Source organism: Prenolepis imparis, unplaced genomic scaffold, assembly GCF_030444845.1.
Source record: "Prenolepis imparis isolate NDT839.2.m4 unplaced genomic scaffold, iyPreImpa1.0 SCAF_6, whole genome shotgun sequence".
NCBI lineage: Eukaryota > Metazoa > Arthropoda > Insecta > Hymenoptera > Formicidae > Prenolepis > Prenolepis imparis.
The window spans coordinates 6,100,799-6,115,277 of NW_028141164.1; the positions used below are offsets into that span (position 1 = coordinate 6,100,799).

A 14,479-nucleotide genomic window follows, 5' to 3' on the forward strand; every position below is an offset into this window, starting at 1 on the left:
ACAGTAATATAGTGTGTAATATAGAGAATATATATATTCAAATCTAACACATTAAATTTCAAATGATATAGAGCTGATACACTCCTATATCAGTAATAAAATAAAATAAGAAGAATGTACAATCTCACGTAAAAGTAAAGCGTAGAAATATATTCAAATTTATAATATTTTTATATTTAACAATTATTTAGAATAATCCTTATTTCACAGATTTAGAATATGCATATCTAATTTCTTCAAAGTATTTAAAATTTTGAATTCTTAAAGATATAACATTTCTTAAATTAGCATTAAAATTTTTTATAAATAATTAATAATTTTTAATTTTTCATATCTATCTACTTTGCTAATATGCGATAAATTTTAATAACATTCTTTAGGGGTGTCATTGTATATATTTAGAACATTGTATTCCTGTGACACATATATATGTACATACATTTTCATTTTACTTTTCGAATATCTCGTCAATTTTCACAAATGTATACCTGCTATAATACGTCGGTCAGTGCTATGCACATCGAAGCGAATTTTTCGCCTCGATAACCACCACTTTTCCGCACGTGGTCGCTTCAATCGTGGAAATGGCTTTTCGCGAAAGCGAGCAACGAAGAGCGATCGATCGGCCGATTGGTCAACGCGATGTACTTATAACACTTTCAAGCGGGTCTTCCCTATGCTACGACCCCTTTTTAGAATTTCCATATGTGGCTTTGAGACGTTGGTCCACTTAGTTTAGTACGTTATTATCACTTTTTATTAATGTACGATGCGGACGCACACGAGCGGACTGAAGTCTAGAGTAACATCGATCTCTCGCCGCGATCGCAAATGGGATGATGGTTGGGAATCGGAAATTGATATTAATTTCGGACGGTGGTGTATTATCCCCTTTCGTGGTTGTATCGCGAAATTTTTAATCGTATCAGCACAAAATACGCATAAAATACGATATATAATCCGAGACATTAATCGCATTAAGCGCAAATATTTTTCGATTCGAGCGAGAGCATTGTTTAATATACTCTCGTTGTTTAAGCCAATAAATCCTATAAATATATACGCGCATACGCGAATATTTGAAATTATTTATAATCAATTTTGATATATGTATAGAAAAAAATTCAGTTATTCGAGAAATTCTTCAGTAATAAAAAAATCAAAATGGATAGCATAATTCATATTACATTTACACGTTCATATGGTTTAATGTTTCAAATTAAATATGCATTGCTATTCTGATTTATTTGAACCATTTCTGTTAATTACCATTAAAGACGAATTCAATTAAAGACGAATAAAAATAACTAATCAATCACAGACCGAGAGACATCGAATTTCCGATCCCAGTTGATGGATGATACCGTAACGCGAGTCGTATTTCTCAGCGAGTATCGCCATCGATAGCGTTTCATTGTTCCCGCTTGAAATGAATTCGTCGCGCCTTAACTCCATGCCAGAAATGTCGGAAGTTCGTTAATTACGCTGATCTCGAGGAGGACCGACGGTATATAACCGGTCGACTTCTTACGACGCCGGATCTCACTCAGTAGTCCGAGCGACTCTTTTGTGCCAGAACGTTGCACAGGACGTCATTAACGAACAGCAATTACTTTCCGAGAAATAATGACGCGACGTCGAGCAAAAATGCGACGCGCACCGCGCGAATGTGAATATCTCGTTGTCGAAACTAATGCCGAAGTGCAAACGTGTCGCGATTAATCGATTATTTATCGTTTTGCGTGCGTGTTGCATCAATCTGTCGCTCGTATGGATGTAACGAATCGTGATTGGCGAATGCAAAATAAAAACGCAAATCTTTTATGCAATAATCCCACGTAAATTCAAAAATATCCAATAAAACCTTTGTCACGCAGAAATTAAAAAATTCATCAAATGTATAAAAGATAATATTATAATTTTTAATTAAATTTTAATTTTTTTTATGAAGGGAAATTACATACATATTTCATCTATAAAAGTTTTTGCGGAGGTTGTAAAAAATGGCTCATTCTGCATTAACCGATGTTGCATTTTTTAATATTTTATTAAAGTTTTATTTTCTTCTCATATTCTAAATTTTAATAAAAAATTTTTAATAGAACCTTATGATTAAAATAAGAGAAATCGTGTATATTCAATTTATTCTGTTCAAATTGGAAATACACTACAAATTAGAGTCATATACATGTGTTGTTATTAAAAACAATGCCACGGAGAGAGATTGATTAGTACCATACCAGTTGTGGAAATTAAAATCACAATAGCATTTATGCATTAAAAAGACGAGATAATAAACAGACTGAGCCATTGCGTACAGATAATTAAAACGCTAATAAAATTTATACTTAAAAATACACAATGCATTTAATTGCCAAGCTTATGCCAAAATTAAACATAATGTGTAAAAAGTTAAATGTCTCGAAAGAGAGAAGAAAAAAGAACGATAATTATATTTATATAAATAAAATCAGAACACACATCGTCGCCTTAACGTTGTGTGATACGTGCAAGGCAAGAAGTTATCCTTTTCCATTTTTTTCGGGGACGCGCAACCTTCTTAAACCTACCGTCTTTGTTTAGGGATAAAGGGAGAGAGAAGAAGAGAGACCGTGGCTTACCGCGGTGCATCATAAGATGCGATTGAGAAACGCAGCTTTTGGCACTCCCAAAGGAGCGGGAAGTTTGCTACTATCCCTCACTGTGTGACGTGTTCGGTATTCCAGAGCCTCTCACCTGGATTTACCTTCCCTCGCGAGAGTCTGACGTTTCTAAATGTGGTCCAGTATTTACTAAACTTGCTACGAGTGGGCTACGAGTGGGCTTGTACGGCAAAAGCATAGACTGACTCGTCGTCCGAAGCACGAAAAAGCACGCCTCTCAGCATGTTATATGTATGAACAATGGTACGCATGTCTAGATTGTACTCTGTAATGGCATTTAACCCTTTACTGCATATCTCTTTCATCTCGAAAAGCCTCCTTCACATCCGAGTATTTATTTATTATTAATTGAAGCAATCACGAATGCTTTTTTTTTTTTAACAGAAATTGGAGTAAATTATAATTATGCATACATATATAATTTTGTTAAATATTTTTTTATTTAAAAAAATTTATTTAAATCGAAATAATAAATCGACAAAATTATTTTAACGTATATTTAAAAAATTACAGAGGAAGACAATTTAAAAATCCTTTAAAGAACAATAACAAACATAGAATTTATTGCGTCAATCTGTTATATCTCGTTGTCAACACGAGTCGAAAGCTATCTGTGGAGCTATTTGAGTTAGCTATTCATGGAATATTGCGTTCTAATCTAATCTGTTTCCATACAACGTAAATCCCCATACGTTTATTGCGATATACTGCATATCACAAGCTACATCCATATACGATAGGATGTAAAATCCTCATACAATATACAATAGTAGCAGTAAAGGGTTAAGTTTGTGTAGTAATCGCGCGCATTTGATCATAAAATTTATAAATACGCGGAGGTTTACTTCGAACGATATCTTTTATATGTGAAAAATTCAAGCGTGTGCCGCTCTATAAAACTCGCGAAATATTAATTATTATTTTTTTTTAGCTGCCCTCAGATAAACCTATGCAAAGCATTTAAAGAACACGCGCAGACAAATCTCAATTTGCACGGCTACACGCGAGAACAGTTATGTAAATCCCAACAGATATAAATCAAATCTGCGCACACATGAACTTCTACGTTCTATATATATATATATACATGAAACACTATTCAAGTGTTCACTAGTATAAGTATTCTGTTATATTAAATGTGAATTATATCATTTGCATTTCTTACACCTTATTTCCAATTTGTTAATTTTCATGCTTTACATTTCAATATTTTTTTTACTCGAAATTTGATTTGTCATCCAAAGATGCAGTTTATGAGTCTAATTTTTTTTTAATTTTAAAATTGAGATGCCTCCGACTTAATATTTGCGTCCGGCAACAGAGAGACATATGGAAAGTGGACCACTCTCCGAATAAGCGGCTTACACATGTAAGTTCATATTAGTGCTCTAGGCAAGAAACGAAACCTTTAGCCGTGCAAATAGAGCGAATACGCGTGTTTCGCACGCGGCGAAGCCGACGTATTTCCGACCTTTCGGGCCGGATACAAGATTCAGCGTGCATTGCACGTTGATTCCACTTCGAGGATCAGTCTCTCCGCGATTTAACCCGCCGGCGGCGATTTACTCGCCGACGGAGAAACTCGTCGGGGCTTTCGTCCGCGACGATCGCGAAATCAGGAGCTAGATTAGCCTCGCAGAGACTTGCGAAAAAGATCCGTTCATGGAGAACGCGAGAAAAACTTCCGGACCAGGTAGCTAACAACGACAAGCCCCCTCCGGACGAGGAATTTCCTTTTCACCCATCTCAAAGGACCCCGTCGCACTAAGCATGGCGATTTCTCTCGGGACAATGATTTTTTTTCTTCTTTTTTGTCGCAATTACTAACGTAACGATAGCTCGTCGCTCGTTCATTCGCTGTTGCTCGACTTAATCGGGAGTTTTCGCAGTGGTCGACTTGCGAATTCTCTTTTGCCTTTTTATTATTCTTATCCGACTCGCATTTATTTCCGCGAAAGAGAGCGTTTTTGTTTGCCATTGTCGTGAAAATTTAGAAGTGCATGATTCAGTTCACAGTGCTTATTTTGTGAAAACTCGTTACGAAGTTGAATTACCGTCAATTGAATTTAGCTTCTAAAAGTAAAAAGGGTGACTTTATATCAAATTCCTATTTAAAGCTTCTATACGATTCAAAGAAGTGATCAATAAGCAATAAATTTCCGACGTGTGGACACGTTGAGAGATAAAAAAGTTTATTTGTATTTCTTTTATTTGTGATATATTGCGAAAGTTTTCTACACATTTTCGTGAAAGAATATGTAAAAAAAAAAAAGCGCGCGTAATCGGATCGCAGAAAATTTGATCGCGTCTTGCTGTAATTGATAATATTACAAAGTCTCTCCTCTCGACGTTGCTCATTTAACCGAACTACGATTCGAATCACAGCACTTCTGCGGTTGTCAGTCTTCGAATAGCTTTTATTTCCTTTTGTACGCGGGATTTGAAAGCATCGCAACTGTACGAGCGTGCGTCGCAGACAGTCGCTCGCCACCATTGCTCGACAAATCGAAAGATCTCAATCGCGAGATGAGAGAAGCGACCTGTATCTCTAGCAATTTCATTTTACTTATTAAATTTCGTTCCTCCCGTTTCTCCTCCCGCGTTAAATTTACGGGAAATAAAAAAAGGAGAAATACAAAAATTGAATTTAATAAATTCGATATAAATACATAAATTGATTATGTGTAATAATATTTTTTGTGAAATAAAGTTAGCGCGAACATTCCTCCCATATGCCGATAAATCAACCGAAATACATATAGACCGTAATCGAGCCACCAAGCAATTTGTATCCCCAATTCATCGTATCTCCTGCCTTATACACTCCACCGCACATCTCGCAAGCCTTTGAAGCTTGAAATTCAACGTGAGCCACGAGATAATTTAACGAAGATATATCTATATGCGATATCTATATGAAATAACATATTTCATATATTTATATTATATACAAGACCCTGCTATTTTATACATTTCAAGATCGCTCGACTCAAATCGCAAAGTTTATCAAGATTTTACTTTATTAATTTATCATTTTTTCAGATTGTATCTTGAACACCTTAGTTTTTCTGTAATCGGCACAAAGTGTCGATCCTAACAATTTTCGATTAATGTCGGAAATGTATTTCGGAGAGTGTTTTCTCTATCTTGCAAGTAAATAGCGTATTCTATTTCATTTTATCTTTGTATATATAATATATGTATATAACTGAAATAGAGCGCATGTCAAACTTCGCAAGTGTGTGGGATTTAAAACCATTTTTGATTTATCAATTACAAACAATGTATATATGAGAGCAAATACTGCCGATAATATTTTTTATTTAATTTCAAATAAACTTTGCTTCAATATTTGAGTTTTAATTTCTACATGTATATTCAACATACTGAAAATCTCTCTCTCTTTTTCAATATATATATATATATATATATATATATATATATATATAAATTCAAAACTCAATTTGGCTTGGATATTTTTTATTCGTAAATTACGTCTGCGATTGCGGCGCACTAATTCAGTTATATACAAATATCGCATTAACGAGGGGCTACTTCATCTTCAAGAAATGCTATTCAGAATCTGCGCTTTCCAAAAAGTACGAAAATGTGTTTATTCCCTAATGGGTACTAATGGGTTGCCTTTCAAACGGACGGTTACGGATGTCAGACAGAGTGAGTGATCACGTATCACGTTCGCGTAGACGCGGTCCGATTTTTAGGGAAAGATTCGCTCGAGGGAGACATCGGGAGAGAGACCGCGCGGTCTCGGAATACGCGTGCATTGTCCGAGCATATTCGGCGAGCGTACACGCGGGTACACTGGGGACGCGACGCTGCTGTCAGCCGTAATTTACGAAGCTCGCGAACTTGCGCCAGCAGCCCCTGTAACGTTACTACGTTCTCGCCCTCGCCCTCGCCCTCGCGCGGATACGTGTGCGACGACGATCGCGCACCCCGAGAATGTCCGGTTCGCATCGTCCGCTATAACTCACATCGCCTGCTGGAAACACCGTTGGAATCCTCATCAGCGAAATATGTAGTCGCAGTGACGTGCGGATTTCGGTTAACTCTTTTTTCTTTTCGGTACAGCCGCGTATATTTCACGTTATACTACTCGACAATTTACAAAACGTGAGTAAAGAATGTTACTCGGGTAAAAATCGGGGATATGTGTTTGTGATGTAATGAAGGGTCGTAATATATGTATATGTACCATATTGTATGCGTTAAAGGTTTAAAAGAAGTAGAGATTTCTTGGATGAAAATATAATGGTTTTAAGTAAAAACATTATCGTAGTTATCGCGGATAAAATTATTAATTCGCTGCAAATGCATTGCATTTATGCTATGACAAAGCGAAGAGAATTTTGAATCAAATATATCTCGAAAAGACTGTCGCTGTAAATTATAATAAAATTTCTGCTCGTTGAACGCAATTCTTTGCTCTTTGAGATCATTAAGCGCCTGTCCATCAAAATTCAATTAATCGATCAACCGGGCGTGTGTACGCGCCCGCGGGATCTCGCGCGACAGATAAAATAAACGCGGCGAGCAGGAGAGCTTCCGGGTTAATTAGTCTGTCAATGCGGCCCGCTCGTTCCACGCGGGTGCAAAATGCGAGAATGAGAAAGAGAAAGAGAGAAAATGAGGAAAAAAAATTCAGATCGTTGATTCGACAGCAATCGTCCCCATTTTGGACGACGATATATCGGGCTGTCTATACCATCAACCTGTATCACGCATAGAAATCTGCGTCTTGTTTGTTATTTTTGCGTACGTCATGGGCGTGCGTCGGCGGGTACCCGAGAGCATCAAATCTACCCGAGGGCACCATCCCACTATGAAATTTTTCAATTTTCCAACTCGAACCGAAAACGCGATATTAGTATATGGCGATTTGCCTCGACTTTTTTCCTCTTCCCTTTTCGCGTATAGTATTTAATCACTTAATGAAGCCATACAAAAATTTTCGTGTCAATCCAGCGTTATTTTCGACTCAATGATTTAATATTTAATAGATTCGTGTGCAAATTGTTATCAATTTGGAATATTGTTGAAAAAAAAAATCTGCGAGTTTTAATGTCAAATACATTTGCTAATAGATTTGTAGAAAATTTTAATAATTACCTTTTAATAACTTAATAATTCTGTAACTTTTTCCCTAACCAAATCTCACCGTCAATAAAATCGTGTGCAAGAAACTATGATCGTACGGTTGAGCTTGCAAATAAAATGCTTTTTTGTACAAATGCAGCGTTTTTTTTGTTGATACACTCGTTCATTCGTTACTGCAATCGTTGCAGTGATTCCAGACACGAGAGCCAATCAAGTATCATATAGCTAGTCTGTATTCACCAGATATGTTATTAATTTATTAAAATTATTAACAAATCTCTTGAACAGGATAAGAGTAAAATTACAGAGAATTATGGGATAAATTAAAATCTTGTTAAAAGCTAGTTAAAATGTATGTAGATAGAAAAAATATCAATCTGCGTAACGGAATATTTCACGGTGAAATCGAATTAAAAGTTAAATTAAAAAAACAGTCGAGAAAAATAAAGAAAGACGATGAAAACTTATTATTAAAAATAGGGTATATTGAGTTTCAGAAACACAAAGCGTGCGCGAAATACGAAAGAGACGCCGTCGTCCTATAGTATTATATTAAACAGAATCGTGCGCGAGAGCAGTGCATTAATCACATCTCGTCCGCTGATTTTCATTAATCCGGCATAGATCGCGTGCTAACGATCGGTTCTATCGTGTTTGGCCACGACTACACGAGACGCTCCGTGAAGTAAAACCGATACAACCCCGACATTCTCAGTTAATCGCATCGAACCCATTCCCGATGCCGTTAAGTCAATACTCGATTCTACGCGGTTCTATGATGCAGTAATTAACTGTTCTGTAGTTTGATAGGTATGCCCGACGTACACACCTAAGATATGTTAGTCGTCTTAACGAAGTAACTGATACGTAACAACATAAATAAATTCTATGGGGAATTATACGATATAATAATTACGTAAGAGAGTTACTTGGATCAATTCTTAATATTATACGAGGAAGAGCTGAATAACGCAATTAAAAAACAATTAATTTATCTGGAACAGTGGCACTTCTAACAATTAATATCGAAACATTCTTATCAAGGTACGTTGGATTAGCGCTAGAAAATGTGTCAAGGATTTTTGATTCGCGATTAATTATATCAACTATCGAATCAAGAGCGATAAAATCCGAAAATATATATTACATAAGAATCGGATCTCGCTAACAATATAAGAGGAAAAAATCAGTCTCTTAACGATATGTTACGATAAGTGAATATCCGCGAAGCAATGAAAATTAATTATCGATGAGAATAAATCGATAGATCGAAATAATACGGAGAGTGGCGAAATTCGAGAGGGTGCTAGAGAGAATCAACTCGGATTGGAATCATTTCCGATAGGTTCATAGTCAACGTAACAGTTCATATTTGGGTTCATATACGCGGAATGCGACGATTAAGACATGTGGGCGAAACTATTATCCGTATACCGCGGGCTGTGTGGAGAATCGACGAGTAACTCGAATAGCCTCCACCGCTCGTCTCTCGTCTCGTTACGATACACTTTTAATGACGTTACGAGCGAACCAGGAGGCGGTCAGCGAGGAGGGCGGCTATTGACCCATTTTCGGACTTTGCGAGCGGCTGCAACTTCGTTGCGGCCGCCGGCGGATCACTGTCTGATGCAGTAACTTTGCCGTATTATCGCAATATAAGAACTTCGCGGTGCATTCGCAATCCGTCCGTTTGCGCATACAAACCCCGCTGAATCCGAATAGGATTTCACGTCCGGACGGACGTACGTCCGAGTGTCGGCGCAAACTCTTTGCGCGGATAGCGTTCCTTCGAACTCACTTTAAAATTGGAAGGCGCGATTCTCTGCCGGTCGTAAAAAAAGAAGGAAAAAAGGTTCGATTCGACTTGACCGAGAACGATGAAAGTCACGAGCACTTGGATAAGCTGAAGAAGACGAATCTTCAGAAGTTATTCGGAAGCTTAAGTAGCCGGCCCGAGATTCTCTAATCATAAAAAAATATAGTACCCATGAGATACTGACTGACTGAGAACGCGCGTTTGGTTTTGATCGATGATTGTATTATTATCAAATGGCGTATTTGTGTAGTGATATAACGCAGATGTATGCAAGATACTTTATTTCAAAGATCTCTCCTTCGGTGTGTTTATCATAATCCAATATAGATATAGATTTGTCTTAATTTTGCGTAACTTGCGCTTTGCGGAAGATTATCAATTATCCCGGAAGTCTTAGATTCTGACATTTAATTGCGTATAATAGATGAGATAATAATATTGATATCCATATCACGAGGCGCTGAACGCGCTATCAATGCTTACACAATTAGGCATTAATTAAATTAACAGTTAAGTGGATGAGAAGACATAGAACATTCAATATCCTTAATGGAATCGTCCGCGTTCGAATCCAGACACGCTCCGAGCACACATATCTAATTATGTTAATCAAGTTTAAGAAAATCTCTTCTCTCGGCTATAACGACGCGAAAGGAGAACCGACTTATAACTGCAGAGAGCCAGTTTTCTAGAGATCATAATCACTTCGATCGAGCCTCGTCTCCTCTCATCCGCCATGTATAAAATGCTGCGACATAATTTTCCATATGTTGATTCGATGTATTGCCAATTTTCGATTATCACTTGCAAACGATATGCGCCAAATTTTGTGTGAATTAAAAAAAAATCGATTATACAGTGTAGAGCGAAAAATTTCAGATCTCTTTCTTCTCTAATCTCGTTTATCCTTTATAATTTCTTTCCCTTTACATTCAAGTGTACAACCAACCTTGCTCGAAAGCCCGCTCTTCGCGAGACAGGAATCTACGAGGAAGCATCGGACGCCTGTCGATCGATGCCTCCTCGGCAAGGAAGGTCCTCCCTTCTAACAATAAGTACGTGACGCTCATACGCGCAACAGCGTGTCATTGTCATTGATGTCGAGCAACGGCCGATGATTGCCGATGGGTGCGTTACCGCGTCGATGATCCGGATAGAGGCCGAGGTCCTGAAGAATCCTGTAGGAGGGGCGTCGTGGTAGTTGTTATCGCCTGGAGGAACGGAAGTCGGCACTAGGCTATGCGAGGGTGACCACCCCTTCCGGTTCCGGCGACCAGCAATTGTCGGACAGCCAGCATCCGATCACCACGGTGATAAAGCCGATCAAAAGAGCCACGATGATGTAGATCTCCGCTTGTCCTAGCGAATCTGTTCACACGCAAGACACGGGACGTGCTCGTGTAACGCTCTTGTCACGTGAAACGCGACGTCAAGAAGCTAATTAACATCCTTGCACGGCTGTAGAGTAAGTGTGTAAACAGTTGGATAGCATGCATCGTGGGAAGATCGCCAACATGCGCAAGGTGCTTAAGTGCTGATGCATGCTTGTTGCTTCAACCCCTTCAGGTATAATTTGTTATCTCGAGTGCATGCGCGTATATATATACACGGAATACAATTGAATTAATTGCTTTAGATATTATGTGCGCACATCGCTCGGGGAAATGCAAGACGAAATCAAAGCCAAAATATACGGATGCAATGAACAATATTCTAGAGTGTGTGTGATTTTGGGGAAGAAATCACGATTTTTGAAAATAAAGGTTGACGTATACGGTTCGAAATCGATCGGGGTTTGAAATATGAATGCATGTTTCGCACTGACGGATCCGGCAAAGACAATCAACAGCAAGTTGGTTAGTTTATAGCCAGTAATTTCAGCAAACTGTGGTAGCAGTAAATTAATCAGCAATATTTCGAAGTTTCAGTTTCAATTCACTGAGAATTTGATTAATCAATGTTTGACCGGCAGAGTGCAAGATTCACTTGATTACTCGATGAGAAATTAACATTGAGTTAAATCTCATCTATTAACCGTAATGTATATACCATAATTTATGCAAAAAAATATGATTTAATATTTCCAGCAATTTTATAATATGAAAAAGAAAATGTTTCAATATAGGAAATCATGTTTTTTAAATTATTAATATTTTATAATACATTAACAATCTTTTTGAGAAGCATTTTATATAACAGTTAATTAACCTGAAACTTCTATTATTAATTATTAAGAATAAATATATGTGCATGCGACTTTAAAGTCTAGCATAAGAATTAATCATTTTAATGAAGAATTAATATCGTGTTGTGTATTTATAGTTATATGTTGCTTTTTCGAAAGTCAGGCGACTTTAGATCTTTTTAGCTAAGTAAGTATAATCTTAATCTGCGATGAAAATTCGAAATTTCCAAAACGAAAGAGAGACCCTCCACGGCCCGAGCCGTATTTGAAAGTTAAAACAGAGACTCGAACTGGCGGAGAACGCAAGCAAAAAGACGCTATTTCGTTTGTTCGTTTCATGAATTTTTCACAGCCATCGCCATTATATCCCTACCTTGGTCCTCTAACAATATCGGAAAATGACTGTCATTCTGCGGCAGAAAATGCATAACTGTCATGAGTTCTGTCCGTAAAATGGTATAAAAAGTTTTTCTGGTATATAAAATTCATATCGTCGGAAATTAACTAGATTCTAATCCGATTATTTTCCTTTCCTATATACGCGAACGTTCTCTGAGATAATCTAATTGAACTCGTGGCGATTACATCGTGAATGATTAAAACTTCGATCGGATAATATGTAGGATGTTTTTTCCGCGCATTAAAATTTAAAAAACTCTATTTCCACCTTTAAAATTCTACATCTATTTGAAAAAAAAGAGAGTATGCCGCTACATAAAAATTCTCTGGAAAAGTTTTTTTTTTTTTGGTTGATTTTCTTGCCATTCAAGCGAGCGCATAATCGCAGACGGGCAACTAACTTTCGTAAAATTGCAAGACGTGCTTTATGGTTCGACTGTCGTAATATGAGATTTCGTGACAGGTGCTGTTACGCCAAAGTAAAACTAAAAAAGTTTTACTATTCCGCTACGAACATCGAATCGATAAAAGTAGAAGTAAACGAGTATATAATGTAAATTGCATCTCCATATTATGTCATCGCGAATGCAATTTTTGATGACTTAGATTTTCATAAGAAAGAGAGAGATATCTATAAAAAAGTATGAATTACTTGAAATCACTTTTTCTTATAAATACGCCTATAAATGTATTGTTTCTAAGTATAATATTTAGTTTTTTGAATGATAAATATGGGGCTTAAAACGCATAAAATGGTCTAAACTATCAGATTTAAGACACATTCATGCAAAGTTTTAATTATAGTAAGCAAAAGTAACACATCAATCTTAAAGCCAGTATTTTTACGTAACAATAAAATTATCATACAATGGTGCTTGAAGCATATCAAAAGAATAATTAGCAACTCTGTAGAATTGCTAAAGCGTAAAGTCTATTTTACCGAGGAATAAAGGATAAAATCTGTATTTTTTGCTGGAGGAATATCCAAGGAATAAACAAGAAACGATTTAAAACGAAAGATCAAAACAAAGAATATATATAGCCTATTCGTCACAATTACACAACATATACAATTAATGCCGTTAATTAAGAATAAAATATTTGAAGTCAAAGTTATCCAAATTAAAGAATGACAATTTCAAAATCCTCCGTGGAGAGTTCAAATATTAGTCCTTCCTTGAACAAAAGAAATACCACCGCTTAACGAAAAAAATATCACCGAGATTCCACAACAATCACATTCCCAAACACATATTATATAACAACACAAATCGCAAGCAACCTAATCGAGCGTGAGTTAGCACAAGTCCGTTTACCTAGAGGACCTTTCGACTTCCACAGGCCCTTGATGAGAGTAGGATCACCGCGACGCCAATCACGCCACCCACGACCCCGACGTGCGGGTCCTTTGGACCAGTTGGTCCCGGACGCAGCGGCACCGCCGCCGGCCCCACCTCCGGTTCCACTGCCGATAGACCCCCCGGTAACACCGAGACCAAAGGAAGCAGCCCCGGCAGCGCCGGTGGAGAAGCCGGTAGCACCGCCGCCACCGCCACCGCCACCGCCACCGCCACCACCGCTGCCACCACCGCCACCGCCGCCGCCGCCGCTTCCGGTAGCACCACCGGTAGAGCCACCGCCGCCGGGGCCCGGGGTGCTCGGCGACGAACCGGCCTGAGGCTGACCATAGGTCCCTGTACCACCAGTACCACCCTGTGGCATCGGCGCTCCCGCCGCTTTTTTCGTGCGATTCCCAGGAAGCAGCATGAAATATACAGGTAGGGCGTGCGCCGTTAAACTATAGATTCGCATTCGATCGGTCGAAGAGAGAAAAGGGGGAATTCACGATTATGGATTATAAATTCCATCGATTCGCTCACCTTGGTTTATCTAACATTCACAAGTTAGTCATTTATTGAGTATTCTAAGAGAAGGGTCGGTAGACGTTATTCTTATGTTTGGCTTTTCCTGACTTCTCGATTGCTTGGGGCTTGGGATATCCAAAAATAGAGAACGTGAAATGCAAGTAAAAAGTATAATTTAAGTATTTTTATGATAAATTATTGATTTGATTTTTAGTTCATTTAATTTAGATATTTATATTGTAAGCTTCTTTTTATAAAATCCATCTTTCGCTTTCTTAATAAAGCACCATATTTTTGCAAAACATTTTTTTGAATTTGCAAAAAGCTTTTAAATTATATATGTGCATGTTATAATGCCGTATCTGCGATTAATATTTTTTGACAGAAATCAGCTGATAACTGTAAACAGTACTCTGCGTTGATACCACTGCTT

At 37.6% G+C, this 14,479-nt stretch overlaps 1 protein-coding gene across 3 annotated transcripts in view; it reads right to left on the reverse strand.

The window, feature by feature from the left end:
* Positions 1-234: 234 nt before the first annotated feature.
* The window catches only part of LOC145937697 (uncharacterized), a 58,310-nt gene continuing 44,065 nt past the window's right edge, over positions 235-14,479 (reverse strand). For 2 of the 3 annotated variants that reach the window (XM_083040966.1, XM_083040967.1), the window contains 2 exons: positions 13,498-13,917; positions 235-10,965 (listed from right to left, as the gene is read on the reverse strand). In XM_083040966.1, the coding sequence (XP_082897092.1) occupies positions 10,835-10,965; positions 13,498-13,917 (551 nt within the window). In that variant the 3' untranslated portion in view covers positions 235-10,834. Of the gene's footprint in view, positions 10,966-11,920; positions 13,918-14,479 lie in introns of those variants that run through there. The other variant, XM_083040968.1, reaches the window with a different exon arrangement.